This window comes from Hemitrygon akajei, chromosome 12 (genome assembly GCF_048418815.1).
Source record: "Hemitrygon akajei chromosome 12, sHemAka1.3, whole genome shotgun sequence".
Classification (NCBI taxonomy): Eukaryota; Metazoa; Chordata; class Chondrichthyes; order Myliobatiformes; family Dasyatidae; genus Hemitrygon; species Hemitrygon akajei.
In genome coordinates this window covers 56,135,871-56,152,185 of record NC_133135.1, presented here as the reverse complement: position 1 = coordinate 56,152,185, position 16,315 = coordinate 56,135,871, and the positions used below count along the sequence as shown (strand labels likewise).

At 42.6% G+C, this 16,315-nt stretch overlaps 1 protein-coding gene across 5 annotated transcripts; it reads right to left on the bottom strand.

Annotated features, from left to right (window-relative positions):
• Positions 1-1,012: 1,012 nt before the first annotated feature.
• LOC140736582 (GTP-binding protein Di-Ras2-like) lies at positions 1,013-11,292 on the bottom strand. Of its 5 annotated transcripts, none has more exons than XM_073062402.1 (2): positions 11,272-11,292; positions 1,013-2,082 (listed from the first exon to the last, which is right to left on the bottom strand). In XM_073062402.1, the coding sequence occupies exon 2, from the start codon at positions 1,972-1,974 to the stop codon at positions 1,378-1,380; it is 597 nt and encodes a 198-aa protein (XP_072918503.1). In that variant the 5' UTR covers positions 1,975-2,082; positions 11,272-11,292; the 3' UTR covers positions 1,013-1,377. The 5 variants fall into 5 exon arrangements, with proteins under 5 accessions (XP_072918503.1, XP_072918500.1, XP_072918502.1 ...); XM_073062399.1 differs by lacking the exon at positions 11,272-11,292 and adding an exon at positions 5,286-5,368; XM_073062401.1 differs by lacking the exon at positions 11,272-11,292 and adding an exon at positions 5,107-5,255.
• Between the last annotated feature and the right edge of the window lie 5,023 nt (positions 11,293-16,315).

The following is a 16,315-nucleotide window of genomic DNA, read 5'->3' as shown; positions in this document are numbered from 1 at the left end:
AAAGTTTTTTGTTTTTTTTTGCAAAGTCAGTGAACCTTAGAGAAGGAATTATGTTGTGGGATTATTAACTGGATGAAAATACTTAGGCAAACTTTCATGTGTACCCAGAATTCTTTTGTGGAGACTTGTTGAGATAAGGCTGGGTCTTTTTACAAACCTGAATGGAAGTTCAGAGGTAGAAATATCACTGGAATATTGATGACTAATTTAAAATTGAAGCCTGAAATTATTTGTTGATGCATTGTTTTATCACAATTTTGTCGAGGTGGGAAAAAATAGGGCTGGGTTGGAATGGAGGATGGGAGGGTAATATCAGATAAATTATCAGTTTTGATGCAGTAATTGCCTCTGGCTAAATAAAGCAAACAATTAATCTGTTTCCAGTGGTAGTCTGTTCCTATTGAAAAGTGCACATTCATGGCTACTAGGTAGCAGCTAGATTCTAATATCTCTCTGGTTCAAATAGCATGTCCAAAGTCATTACCATCTTGGTTCAGTTACAGTATGACAGCCAGCGGACACAATTTCGAGATGTTGAAAAACCTTAAGGAACACATATATAATGTTAAATGAACTCAGCAAATCAAGCAGCACCTATGGAGGGGAATAAACAGTTGATGTTTCAGGCCAAGACCCTTCATCAGGGATGGAAAGGAAGGGGGCAGAAGCCAGAATAAGAAAGTGGGAGAGGGGGAGGAGACAAGTTGGCAGGTGATAGGTGAAACCTGGTGAGTGGAAGGTAGGTAGGCAGGGGAGGGCTATGATTTGAGAAGCTGGGAAGTGATAGCTGGAAGAGGTAGAGGGCTGAAGACGAAGGAATCTGATAGGAGAGGACAGTGGAGTAAAGGGAAAGAGATGGGGAAATGGAGGCAGATCATGAGGGTAGTGAAGAAGAAGAGAAGGGGCTGTCAGCCAGTCCTATGACACTGCACTCCAGAGTAAGCAACTACCTTGAAAGAAGAAAACTGGAGAGAAAAATAAATGTTTATTTATCAATTAATATTGGTTTACTTACTTGTAAGCATTCTAATCTAAAATAAAACAGAAGTTCTCTGGTCATTCATGCAGATAAATTTTAATATATTTTTGTTGCAGTAACCATGCACATAGGAAATTATGATTTAAATAAGAAAATGCAGGAAGCTTTTTTTTTTGTCCAAACAACAACCAAAGCTCATGATGGAGTCCATCTATCGTAGAGATCTGACATTTAGTTTTGATTCATTGATCGTACAGTTGATTTAAGACTTTATTATCTGATTTGTGGCTATTTTAAAATGAGACTTTCTGTGCAAATGTGGGTCATGTGGCACAGGAGTCTGTGAAATCCATGCCTGGTTGTACCATGCAGTAAACAGAATTCAATTAGACAATGCTTCACATCAGGGAACATTTTCTTTTCAGTTTGTCTCGTTTTTTCTGTTGTTTGGATTTCTTCCCATCCACTTGGAGGCTTACTGCTCTCCGCTTTTCCAAATTAAGCAACTCTTGGAAAAGTTCCTGCACATTGTGGTTTAGTTTGGCCGAGGTCTCCATGAAAGAACACATCCACTTCGAGGCCAGTGCTTCTCCCTCGGTGGCCTCCACTTCTCTCTGAGTCTCATCTCTCTTGTTACCCACTAACATGATGGGGATATTTTGAATGTTTCCTTTGATTTCACATATCTGCTCATAGATGGGTTGTAATTCTTCCACGGATTGCCTGCTGGTCACAGAGTACACCAGAATGAATGCGTGCCCTTTGGAAATGGACAACCTCTGCATTGCAGGAAACTGATGGCTTCCTGTAGTGTCTGTGATTTGTAGAGTACATATATTCTTATCACAGCTGATCACCTGCCTATATGTATCTTCAACTGTTGGGATATACGTTTCTCTGAAAGTCCCTCTAACAAAGCGGAGAACTAAAGAGCTTTTCCCAACTCCTGCTGCTCCAAATACAACCACCCTATAATCATTGCTTTGCTCCGGCATTTCAGAAGATTAACTGTAGATGTGTGAAAAAGCAGTATTCTTTGCAATTAGGGTTTGTTTTAGTGGCATGTGATGTTAGTTTCTGACATTCCCACAGATGTTATGTAGCTGTAAAAGAACAAACATGTAATTAGTCTCGTATCCTCTCTTTCACAAATGACCCATTTTCTTCTTTATAATACTGCCCATAGCTACAAAACATCAGCACACCTGCTGGAAAGCTGTCTTCAATATTTGTGTTAAAACCAGTTTTGACTATCCCAACGGTCTTCAGTAAAACTTCTTATTTTCTACTTTCCCTGAAACTGAGCTCATTCAAAAACTTGATGCCCATATTCTAACTTGCACAAAGTCACAATCATCCACCATCCCAAATGGGCTTGTCGGCCCACATTAGCTCCCAGTCCATCAATGCCTCACCTTAACATTCATACACTTCTCTCAAATCCCTTCATAGCTTAAACCCTTTCTTTCCAAATCTGCATGCACCCTTTGCCCACATTGCACTATAACCCATTCTCTGTTGCCAGAATAAATTTTATTTCTTTCATAAAACCTTTGAATCATACTTTTCCCTCTGACTTGGTGACAACTTTTGTGTGATCACAATCCCATGAAGCTATTCGTGCTATTAACTGTGAGGCAATGCAGCCACCAGCCACCTTCCATGCCTTCTGTTCCAAGGACAGACAGACAGACAGACAGACAGGCACACACACACACACACACACACACACACACACACACACACACACACACACACACACACACACACACACACACACACACACACACACACACACACACACGATGAACAGATCCATGCCACCTGCCATCCTTCAAATTCTTGACCTTCACTACCTGCTTCCCTACGGATGCAACAATTGAATCTGATTTCTCTACTGCCCCAGAGACCCCAACCACTTTCTGCATTAAAACAATTTTCTACATGTCACATCTGGTTCTTTTGCTCATCACCTTCATTCTATATTTCTTACTCCCTGTCCACTCCACTAACGGGAACTATTTCCCATGGTCTGTACATTTTATTGTTTTAAGTCTGTATCTGGTCTTCTCAACATTCACTCTGTATAGGAAGAACATCCCAGATTCCTGGGTTTATCATCATAATATTCCTTCAGCCCTGGATTCAATCTGGCAAATCTCTTCTGCACCCTTTCCAAAGCCTTTACATCTTTCAAAATCAGTTTGGCTTCATAGGCCAATTGGCCTCCTTCTGTGCTGTATCCATTCTGTTTCTCTGGGATGTTCTCTGCAAAATGAGTGACATTCAGCCCACGTTAGAAATGGGAAAACAGCAAACTATGCAAATTTGTTTTGGTGATTAATTTATTCAGAATGATAAAAATGTGCCATTATTTAGCTCCTTTGACATTTTAACATCTTATTTAACAGCTCCTATTTAACATCTCTCAATTGTTTACAAGGGAAGGATGAGACGATTTACACCAAATTACCCATCTTCATCCAAAGGTTTTAAACTGAAGCATGAGGTGGGTTGACAAAGATCTTTTGGGAGATGTCCGGAGCATGGTGAATGAACGACACCACTGGTGGAGGAAGGGATTAGAGGAAGCACAGGTGATTGGATGCAAAATCCCTTTTTTCCATTTCAGTATCAGTTTACAGAGAGGTCATCAATTTCAGCCCCTATGTCAGGAAATTACCCAGCTCGAGAACAAACTGTCCAGGTCATTCCATCTAATGCACAGTTGCGCCAATAATGTACAATAAATTTATTATATATATAGTTTATTAACGCTGCAGTATATTCAATAAAAACACGTTGAATTTTAAAATACCACTAGCTACATTTAAAAAAAACAAATAATTGTAATAAAAATTATTTGGTTTGTGTGAGTTTCACAAAAGAAACATTAAAATAGCACTAATCCCAAAAACGGCAGTATAATTTCCTGTAATCACAAGTATTTCAATTACAAAGTCTCAGAACGGGACTCCAAAACGCTGACAAAAAATACAGAATCGTACGCATCGGAAAAGTAATTTCACGTTTTTCCCCACTGTGGCCCTAACTATAACGTATTCTGGCGAGGGGGAACCGCACCTTCCTTCAGTCTGAGTTGAGGTCGCGACACATGACAAAATGCAGAATCAGTCTACATTTCAGAGGCTGGACTCATTTAGAATGCAAGCCTCAATGCATCGTCCAGTCTCGGTCTGCCGAGTCCGGCGGTGCAAATTTTGCGCAACAGTTGGGACGATCGTTCAGCGGCCCCAGTAAAAGGTGGGTCCAAATCAGGCATCATCCCCATGCCCGGACAAGTGAGAGAAGGAAAGGCGAAACAGATTTCGCTGGTGGCGCTGCTTTGCAGGCAGGTACTCACCGGACAGGAATGACCATGCAGCCGCTGTCTGGCGCCGGTGCGCCCACAGTAGAAATACGCACCTTCCTGAGAGCTGGCAGCTCTTCAAAAACTTCGGGACCAGCATTCCCACGTAATGCCAGCTACTCCGAGAAACTGGAAGGAGGGAGCGGGCATTAAAGGGGCGCCGGGGAGAGGAGATCCCTGGAAATGACTGAAGGAAGAGCGGTGGGAGGAGCACCCAAGGGACTGACGTCAGTTGCTGAGTCCCGTCTTGGGGTCGATTCCCTTCCTCCTCCATCGCTGTGATGTACTTTTCCGCTCCTGATACGCTCCAAAATAGCCCACACGTCACTCTCATCTCCGATCCCTCTCGCCTCCAGCAACCTTCATTTCCTCTACCCCTCCTCCCGCCCACTTATCTTCCTTTCTTTTATTCCTCCACTTCCATCCCCCTTGTCCTGCGAGTTATTTTTGTCTTTAAATCCGACAACTGTTCAATACATTCTGCATACAAAACAGTTGATACAAGTAATTCTGCTCGCTGCTCAGCACGATCCGAAAATAAAATATTGCCCCGTCCTTGCTTTAGTGCAACGATTCCAAACGAATTGCAAACCATATATATATATCATCCCCAGAGCAGTGAAATATGCAGTCTTCGACACCCGCTCGAGAGGTGACCAAGGGAGCAGATATTAACGCTGGAATTACATTAACAAATAAAATAAATTTTAATTTTAAAAAGATTTTAAAAACCGTAAGAGAGATTCGTTCTGTTTACCTTCAGCACGTAGACACCCCAAGAGCCAGGCAGCTAGCTGACAATAATAGCTATTTCACGAGTAGTCTACGGACGTATTGGAATTATACATAATTTTAAATCATTTGCAGCTAAAACATCATTATATCTCTTCATTTGCAAACAACATCTCACTCTTTTACCTTTCTGCTTGTACGTACCTCATAATGAATTTTTAAAATCACGTAAACAGAATTCCTGCGAACACTACTTGCCTTCAAAAAGAGCAGGGTCTGGAATAGTCTATTCCCATATAGGGGACAGTTGTGTGTCTGTACATAAAGTGTCAAAACTATAACAGTTACTTCATTTAAAGCAGATTAAGGCGAGTTTTGTTTACAGAGGTTGTAATTTCTTTCCTATTCTCTACATTTAGAATTTTTGATGTGGGGTTGGAGGGAAGAAGTGGGATTACATATCGATTTTGGAAAGAAACCACCCCGTTTTTCATTCATTATTTTGTGTGTGTGGAACAGCCCATTCATGGAACTCGAGCGATGTTGAAGGGGTTGGTCGGAGAGGCACAGAAGTTAATACCGGGGGACCAGACAGCTCAACCCCATCAATCGGTGTCGACATGCAGTGCCCTATCTAATCTACACCGCTTCCACACACCTTCATCCACCGCACTTCAACGCATTTCATTTGAGCGCCAATGATTACGGGGGGGGGGGGGGGTGTTCGCGATAACTGATGAGGAACCTCAGATTTCTGAGGGTGAATTATGCTGAAAAGCAGATGGTTCCGGCAGTACTTAGTCATACATGAGACACACTTTAAACAAACATTGAGCGCAGTATTTGCTTGCATTGGAGTTGGCGCTAAATTGTACTGGTGCCCCTTGGTGCCAGAGGGAAACAGCGCAGATTAACTCGGAGATACAGTATAATGGCTGCACTGAACTAAACTCCTTGAACTTTCTAAAAGAGCCGTGCTGAGCGAAGCATGGCTGGATGTCCACCCTACAGTTTTGGAGATCCTGATGCAAGCTGTGTCAGGGCAGGCAGGGCCCCCCTTTGGGGCCACTCTTGAAGAAAGATTCTTTAAGCCCAGGGAACCATGAAGTCCTCCAGTTTGGCCACGGAGCAAAATGGGAGGACATGAATATGTCCAATATGAAAGTGAGAGCAAGAGTAGGCTGTGTCAGTCAAACCTGCTCACCCATTCAATATGATGGTAGCTGATCTGACCAGCCCTCAACTCCTTGGCCCTCAATTTTCTGATCTTTCAAAAATCTATCTACTACTTTAAATACTTCCAGTGAACTAACTTCCACAGTATTTGGGCAGAGAATTCCAGAATTCACCACTATTTGTGTGAAGAAATTCCCATGCACTCTAGTTTCAAACGACTACATTTTATTTTGTTACTGTGCCCTCTTATTTCAGACCTTAGTGAAAATCACATACACTTGTCAATTAAAGAGGCCTCCTAACTTCAACATGTTAGGAGTGACCAGAGGGTCAGCTAAGCTAGCTGCAGAAACACTGTGGCTAGTAAGGTAAGTAACTTAGTATCCGATGCTGGGTAACTCATCTCTTGGCAGTAAAAACTCTTTCCTCCATCTACAGGGCGCAAGTCAGGAGTCTGGTGGATTGTCCTCCTTTTGTCCGATGAGTGCAGTAGCAATAACTCAAAAGAAGCCTGGTACCATCCAGAACAGCCGATCAACCACTCTGAGAATCATCCTCCTCCCAGCGGTGCCTAGTGGCTGCATGGTGTATCATCTATTAAATACAGAGTTGTTACTTGCTTAGGCTACTCCAGTAACACCTCCCAAACCCATGTCCATGGCCACCAAAAATGGCAAAGGCAGAAGGTGCCTAGGAACACCACCCCCTGCAACTTCTTCTCCAGGTTGCAAACATTTTCACCCAAATATATCACTGATCCTTCGGTGTAATTGGGTGTAATATACGGAACCCAACCCAACAGCATTCTGGACTGCAGGAGGTTTAAGAAGTGGCTCACTACCACCATCTCAAGGACATTTAGGGTTATCCAATAAATACTGGCCCTATCAGCAATGGCCAGACTCCAAAAGAGAATTATTTTTTTTAATGATCACTATCTGAAGAGAGCCATCAAAAATGGAATGTCCGTCAAAGTTTAATTACAAATCAAACATCGCACACATTGTCCAATGCTTTACGTCTTTATATCTTGCTCAACAACAAGCTCTGCCAATCCTGATTCCAATTAACATTCAGACGCTTCCCCCCACCTATACACAACACCACTACTGTAGCACTCACACACACCACAGCAGACAGGTAGCCAAGCATGTTGCAACACACTAATTAATACTCTTCCCCTTTTGTCTCACACAGCCTCTGCAAGCAGCGACGGGCAGGCAGTGATACATTGAACACATGCCTGGTGATCTGAATATGATGCTGCTGCTCATTATTGGGGTAGTAGCCACAAAGAAAGTGGACGATAGGTACACATAAGTTATTGGGAATGACATTATGTTCCTATTTCAGTTCCCCTCATGCTACAACTCTTCAGATTTTCAAGATGCAGATGGTATAGGAACACTTTCCCTTTCTTCAGCTTGAGCTTTGGGCTTTTCTCCTTTTTCAGGCTGATGGCATATATAATCTGCCAGTACTCTGCCACTTCTGCCCTTGCCATTTTCGATCCTCCGAGCTTTTGCTCAGGCTCAAGCTGCCAAATCATCTCAGTGCAAAACAGCTGAAAGTCACATTTCACAGCTTAAAGAGAGCATCCTCCCCCAGTGTGGCGAGAGCTGTTGAGGGAGGATTGCCCAAAATCTACACAACAGGCAAGCACAAATGGAAAACAGACACCGTGTGCCCGCACTAAGTTGATTAATTGTTTCTTGCTCGATTTTAACCTTGATTGGATGTATTGACACGATATGGAATAATAATTGGTAAGATTCTTCTACTCACGATATGAGCTTAAGTGAATGTTAAGTATGTTAAGAATATTTGGAAACACCAATGCCCTTGAATGGAAAATCCTACAAAAAGTGGTGGATACAGCCCAGTCCATCATGCATTAAGCCCTCCCCTCGAATGAGCACATCTACGTGGAGCACTGTTGCAGGAAAGCAGCATCCATCATCAGGGATCCCCACCACCCAGGCCATGCTCTCTTCTTGCTGCTGCCATCGGAAAGAAAGTACAGGGATAACTTCACTCGAGCCATCACTAAACTGTTCCCACAGCCTATGGACTCACTTTCAAGGACTCTTCACTTCACGTTCTTGATATTTATTGCTTACATGTTTACTATTTTTTTTCTCTCACTCTCTTTAATTTGCTCAGTTAGTTGTCTTTTGCACATTGGTTGTTTGTCTGCCCTGTAGGGTGCGGTCTTTCATTGGTTGTATTGTGTTTACTGAGTATGCCTGCAACAAAACAAATCTCAGGGTGTATATGGTGATATACATGTACTTAGATACTAAATTTACTTTGAACTTTGAATGTTGGGCTCACCTGTGATGAAAGGAAACCATGGTGAGAACTATTCTGTATCCTCTTTGTTTTATGTATTTATCTGCGACAGGCAGAATGCAATTAGCACTGTTAATTTCTGAAACATAGTGGATAAAAAGTATTGATATTTGATTAGGTGGCGGAATACTTCCTAAAAGCAGTTTTGCAGGATATAAAGCAAAGCAATGGAATCATTACACTAACCCAACACAGATTTGTATTCAAGTTAGACATTTACAAGGTTGAATGGAGAAATGGATGTTTTCAAGTACACCGAGTTGTGCAGATTTTAAAACTTGTAGGTAATGGAGTGAAATGCCACAAAGTTAATATATGTACCAAATATTAAGTTATGGGGAGAAAACAAAGAAATTAAATTCTTCAGCCTTGAAAAGGGAAAAAATGGGACCTCTGGAAATTTACATGATATTAAAACGGCCTAAAAATAAGACAACACTAATTCAAGGAGTGTCATGATCCTGGAATGATTGGTTAAGACTTGTGATTAGGACAAATTTCAAAGATTCTGCCAGTTGGAATTATTTTCTTGACAGATAAGTGGAAGAAAACAAACACATTCATAGTCAGTAGGGATTCTCCCCCCCCCCCCCCCCCCATGTAGATATGATCGAAGGGATCAAACGGCCTGCCATCTAGTTCTAACTTGTCATGTTTCCTTCACTTGAATAGCCCGTCACAAGAATAAATATAGGGTCAATAAGATCATAGTTGATCTGGTCGTGGTATCAGCTTCATCTACCTGGCTTTTCTCCTAAACCGTTAATTCCACGTTAGCTTAGGTTAACGCGATGCTATTACAGTTCGGGGAGGTGGAGTTTGGAGATCAATTCCGACACCGTCCATTTGTACGTCCGAAGGTTGTGCGTCCTTCCCGTGAGCGAGTAGGTTTCCTCCTGGTGCTCCTGTTCCCTCCCACATGCCGGATTAGTAGGTTGATTGGTCAGTGTAAATTGTTATGTGATTAGGCTGTGGCTGAATAGGGCTGGGCCTGTTTAGCGACGTATCTCTAAATAAATAAAACACAAATAAAAACATTCCCCTGCTATATTAAAAGACTATCTACCGAGTCTTACCCACCTAAAATGAAGAGTTGGATAAATTTAACAGGAATTTTTTTTTAAAGTTTTTGATGGCAAGTTTGAAAAATGGGGGTAGAATAGGGCGGCAGAAACCTGCACTGGGTTCAGATATTTTACTGGTCCGCTATCTGGAAAAGTAAATGAAGAAATTTATCTTTGGTTGTGAGGCAACGTTGGACGAGTGCTTATGTAAATATGTAAGCACGATATGTTAGTCAGAAAGTGATTAATTCCAATATGAAAAACATGAATGGCAAATTTCCTGGCATTGCTGACGAATGTGATATGTGAACAATTCCTGTCCAATAGATGACAGGAGAAAGGTTATCAAACTGCCCGAAATGACAAAACAACTGTCTGAATATAATGACAAACATGTTTGTGATGAAACCTTTCCAAAAAGTAAAAATGAAAGAGTGAAATTCACGATGTAATCTATAAGATATTTTGTTACAGAAATTGTATTTGCTACTCTGTGGTTTTTAACCGCCTTATTTAAAAAAAAAGATTGAAGCTGCTTGTCAAGGGTCTATTTATAAGTTGTAAACAATCGCTCTGCTAATAAACTACACTATTTGCTGCTGGTGAAGTAACCAAAATTGCAACGGAAGTATTGCAGAAAATCATATTACATTTCTCTATCAAGTTTTAACGCTCCAGTCGCTGAACCGCTCATTCTGAAGCGCCCGTGGATTATGCACATTGAGTATGGGTGTTGCTCTAATACTGAATGTGTGTATAGTAGTCCTCCGAATGTCCAGCACGGGGAAAAATGAATGATTTGCTGGGAGATATTAACATACTCGCAGGGACTGGCTCTCTGCAGGTGTTTGCAATCGCAAAATCAGTTTCTGCGGGATCGCTAATAGCAAATGTTCAGGCGGTTTAATCGTTCCTTGCTCAAGCTTTCACAGTCAGGCAGATGGTGCCAATGCGGATTGTAAACAAGGTCCCCGCGAACCCCGTCTCAAACCTCGAATTCACCAAATCACAATTCATTAACGAAGTGCTCAGAGGCTCCTGGGAATATGGGAATATGAAATAGGTAGGACCCCGTTTTACCACCTCTTGGTGTAACCTGGTTTCTATAATAGGTAAGAACCATTCTAAAATCCATCAGCATTTAAGCAACTGAATTGTGTGAGGTAAGTAACGGATATCAGACTTTGCGAGTAATCCGAGGAAACTCCCTAAAACACCTAAATGTGTGGGTACCAGAACCTACTTCCCTAATCGTTGATTAATACGTTGACAAAGTTCTACAAAAAAAAACAATTCGTGTACCTCCTGTGGGATTCGAAATTCATGAAAGGTTTTGGAGATTTTGCTCAACATTTAAACCAGCCCTGACCTATTTACAATAACCATCTGACCTAGAACAAATTATATTGGTATAATTCTTTATACGCAATATGACGATGTTAAGCTTTACGTAAAAATAATAAAATCAATACTGGCCGAAGTATCTTTTTCTAAATACAAAACAAGCTCCCATTGATTTAGATAGCATCATAACAAAACAGCAGTAACTCCAGACACCAGTAGCTCCAGACCTTGGGAGCAATTCTAATAACACTTACCAGGAATTAGAAACAAACGCGTCATTTGTATTTTAAAAATCGTGAAGCCTGCAATTTGCTGGAGAGAACTCTTTTATATACTAACAGCGTGAAGCCTGAAAGCTCTGGAGATATGTACTACTTAGTGTGGGCAGTGGATCGATCAGCATGTCCCTTCCAGATTAAATCACAAACCAGGAAAACTTCAAAATAAGAGTCACATTTCGTCCATTGTACTGTACGTTCACATTGTAACGAAAACGGAGTCTGCAACCCACTCGCCTGTGGTTTCCCTTCCTGCTGGGTAAATGAGCTCCACTTCCTCACAGTATGAATCAGAACAAACAATGCGATTGAAGCTCTCTTGTTGTAAATTAGAGTACTAATATTGAATAAAGCCGATAATAAATAGTGCGCCTTTCCTTTATTGCATTGCTTTGTGATCCATACATATTTCCCAGTAGTACTGTGTAGGTTACCCAATGCAGGAACAACTCCATGTGTTCTTTGACATTCAATGGTGTGACCGTGGCTAGCTCCCCACCACCAACATCATGGGGTGTCCATTGACCAGAAACTCAACTAGATCAGTCACATAAGTGCCTTGGCTACAAGAAACGACAGAGCAATCTGTTCCCGATACCCCAACAGTTTTCCGACAGGGAACAGGTCGGGAGTGCAATGGATTACTCTCCACTTGCCTGATGAGTGCAGATCCAACAGCACTCAAGAAGTTCAGTATCGTCCATAAGCAAGCAGCCCACTTGACTATGTGTGTTTACTTCCATATGCCAGTATATATACTTCTCAATGTGTATATTATCCTCTTAGAGCATACGGCTCTGATATGGTAACCAAGGGATTTAAGGTTCCTGACCCTCTCCACCTCTGATCTCCTAATGAGGACTGGCTTATGGACCTCTGGTTTCTTCCTCCGGAAGTTGATAATCAGATCTTTGGTTTTGCTGATGCTGAGTGAGAGGTCATCGTGGTATAATTCAACTAGTTTTCAATTTCCCTTGTCACTTCCTTTGATTCAGCCAACACAGTGGTGTCATCAGCAAACTTAAATATGGCATTGGAGCTGTGATTAGCCTCACAGTCATACATATGAAGTGAGTAGAGCAGGGGCTAAGCACACAGTCTTGTGGAGCACCTTTGCTGATGGTGATTGTAGAGGAGATGTTGTTGCCAATCCGAACTAACTGAGAACTGCACGTGAGGAAATTGAGGATCCCGTTGTACAGGGAGGTATTGAAGCCTATGGACTGGAGCACTGTGATTAGTTTTGAGAGGATGATAGCGTTGAATACTGAGATGTAGTTAATGAAGAATATTCTGATGTGTATATCTTCATTGTCCAGAGGTTTCAGAGCTGAGTGAAGAGCCAATGAAATGGAATTTTGCTGTTGAGCTATTGTATTGTTAGGCAAATTGGAGTGTATCCATGTCACTCCTCCGGCAGGAGTTAATATGCTTCATGGTTAACCTTCCAAAGCACTTTATCACAGTGGAGGTAAGTGGAATTGGATGGTAGTTATTGAGGCAGGTTTCCACATTCTTCTTGGGCACTGGTATGATTGAAATAGGTGGATACCTCCGAATGTGAAAATGAGAGGTTAAAGATGTCAGTCAACAGTCCAGCCAGTTGATTAGCACAGGTTTTAAGTACTCAGCCAGGTACACTGTCTGGGCCAGATGCTTTCCATAGGTTGGTTCAACTTCCTGAAGGAAGCTGTCATGTCAGCCTTAGAAATCACAGGGTCATCGGGGGCTGTGGAGGTTTGTGAAGGTGCCTCCATGTTCAGTCAGTCAAAGCAAGCACAAGCTCATCTGGGAGTCAAACCTATTGTCACATATGTTGCTTGCTCTCTCACACAACAAATCATCTTTATGTCACTTGGATTGAGTGGTGTCACAACAAAATCCTCTTATTCCATGTCAGCAAAACCAAAGAAATGATTGTTGGCTTCTGGAAGGGGAGGGACTGGGGTGGTGGAGAGTCACAGCTTTACATTTCCGGCCATTAACAAACCTGATGTTGTCCTGGGCCAAGCACATAGATAGAATCAAAGAAGTACACCAATCGTTTTACTTTCTTAAGAGGTTATGGAGATTCAACTGTTAACAGATTTTTAAGATTCACTGTTGAATGTATGCCAACTGGTTGTAGCATGGTCTGGTATGGCAGCACTTTGCATTAAACTAGGCTTTGTTTTGTTTTTGTTTTTGTTGTAGAATTGTGTATAGTTTTTGCTTAATATGCTTGTGAATGCTGCTTGTATGATGCTGCTGCTAGCAAGTTCTTCATTGCTCCTGCACTTTCATGTACTTCTGCAGAGGACAATAAACACGGCTTTTGATTTATTTTTGTCTCTCACAGATGCCCAGTACAGAAAACAATTAGAGAGATGACAATAGTGCAAGGTCAAGGTTGGGGTGGGGTGACCATGTGGAGAGTTAAATGTACACGTGTCAGTGACCAGCAGACATCGGGAAAGATATAATGAACGTGGTATACTGGCTGCAGGGGTTGTTGACAGTAAGCCCAGCAGTGAGGGGCAGTCAATAAGCCATTAGGGTCTGTCTCCAGGAGTGGATCAGGCCAAAGTCTGGGGCCATGCCAACACTAGAACCAGTGTGACTGAGTGGTAGCCCCTACCCTCCAGGCCATCAGTACTGTGTGGCCCTACTCACGTGCTAGGTCCCGCTGAAGAAATTTGGCTAATGGCAAAGGAAAGAGAGCAGCTGGTTTCCCACAGAAGCCACGAGACAACACAATCATTAGTGGCTATAAAATGTGATTATCTAGTCTACTGACCTTTGCTAATTAACACTAATAATAAAAAGTCAATATCATTTCTTCCAGTAATACTGTCTGTCTTGTCTGCAATTCAGCCATAATTTCTTGAAGCTCTTCCTTCAGTCTAGGCGGTATTTTATCTCCAAGGAAGCAGGGGCCCTGAAATGACTAAGCAGGCTACTCCATACAAGGGCAATTACGGACAAACAGTAAATGATACAAATAAATAAATATTGGTATTGGTTTATTATTGTCATATGTACTGAGATACAGTGAAAGGATTTTGTTTAGTTTGGCAATAATAATTTTAAAAAATGAACTTGCAATCTTTTACTTCTACAGAAGAACTTAGAATTAAAAAGAATTGAAAATATACTTGGACTAAGATGTTCAAGCAACACACACAAAATGCTGGTGGAGCGCAGCAGGCAAGGCAGCATCTATAGGAAGCAACACAGTTGACGTTTTGGGCCGAGACCCTTTCAGGACTGATGAAGGGTCTCGGCCCGAAACATCGACTGTGCTTCTTCCTATAGATGCTGCCTGGCCTGCTGCGTTCCACCAGCATTTTGTGTGTGTTGCTTGAATTTCCAGCATCTGCAGGTTTCCTCGTGTTTGTGTGGACTAAGATGTTAACTGTCCTATGCTATCACTAGTGGGATCATCAGTTGATCTGCCACCTGTCTTCAGGAGTTTCGGCCCGCTTACGATCAAGACTCCCTCGAGCTGGTGGGCTAAAGCACCACCTCCCCCTGGTGAGCTTAAAGACTTGGCATCGGCCTCTAGCACAGTTGTTGGTCACTTCCATCCAACAGATAGTCTACTCTTCAGGTGTCTATGCAACTACTGAAGATGGATACACTGTCCGACTATCTGCCCCTCTGGATGTACTTGGTCCACACCCATGATGATCTTGTCTCTGCTACCTTAGCTACAGCCCTGCTGGTTGACTTGGTCTCTCTTCTAGTGAAGCCAAAGTCACGCAGCCACTTCTGGGAAGTGAACGGCAACCTACTTCAAATGGATAGCATGAGACCTTCCACCCTCTGTCTCTGCACTCTGATCTTAATTCTGCATACTTGGGTAACTTGTGCTCATGGGCTTTATCAATGTTGTCTTCCCAGGGGACTGTGAGTTCACCAATAACCACTTCTCTACTGGTGTCAGACCAGACGATTATATCTGGACGCAATGTGATGAAAGCTATTTGTTCCGGGAAACTGCCTTTCCCATCCAGGTCAGCCTTGACACACCAATCATTGGCTGAAGAAAGTATGCTTGATCATGGGCTTGAACTGTACACCCTTGACTTGGAGCCTTCTTTCACAAATGATGTGTGATGTTCTGTGCAGCATGGGGCATGAGATAAGTTGTGCTGCAGTACTCTCCGCTCAACCGCTTCAGTTACAACTATGAGAACATCACTATGTCTCCAAGTGTACATGCCGCTGGAAAGATTGACTCTGCAAGCACTCAAAATATGTTGAAGTGTTCCCTTCTCGACACAAGCAGCACACCTGTCTGTCTTGTCTTCGTACCAGGTGCTGAGGTTGGCAGGTGTTGGAAGCAGGTCGTACACTGCTCTGCATAGAAAAGAAATGCGGAGCGGTTCCATCTGCCACAGAACATTCCAAGATAGATGTCGTTGTTCAACACTTTCCAACCAGGTCCAAGCCCCTTGTTTGGCCAGGGCAGCTGTTTCAGCTAACCTCTTCTCCTCTTCTACCTCTCGAATTTCTTGCGTTACAAGCTGACGGCACTCCTTACCTGTAGAAGATGACCACCACTTGTGGGTCGTCCATCCAAGTCCCTGGCAGCCTAGCTGGGTAGCCCCAATTGTCTCCTTGTGCTTCAGTCTAGACTCTGCCTCATCAACTGCTGCCCGGGCTGACCACTTCCTGCCTGATCTCACATCCAGCTGGATGTTCTTGATGACAGGGTCTTTTGAGTCTCGAAGCATCAAAAATGAGGTCTGATCAGACCTCTGCTGATCTGTTCTCCTGTCTCTTGAACCCTCTTGGTGTCTTGTGTACCATCGCCCAAGGCGCTTAACTGGTTGGTCCTGAATGGATGGAATCTCCTCTCCACAAAGGGTGAAATGAAAGTCAACCAGCTTTCCTCTCCTAAGAACAAGGCTCCTTGACTTCTTGGTCTTGAACTTCATTCTTCCCCAATCCATTAGCTCCTCGAGTCTAGATAGTACACTTCCCACTGCCTCCATGCTAAGACCCAAAAAGGTGAGATCGTCCATGAACGCACGTA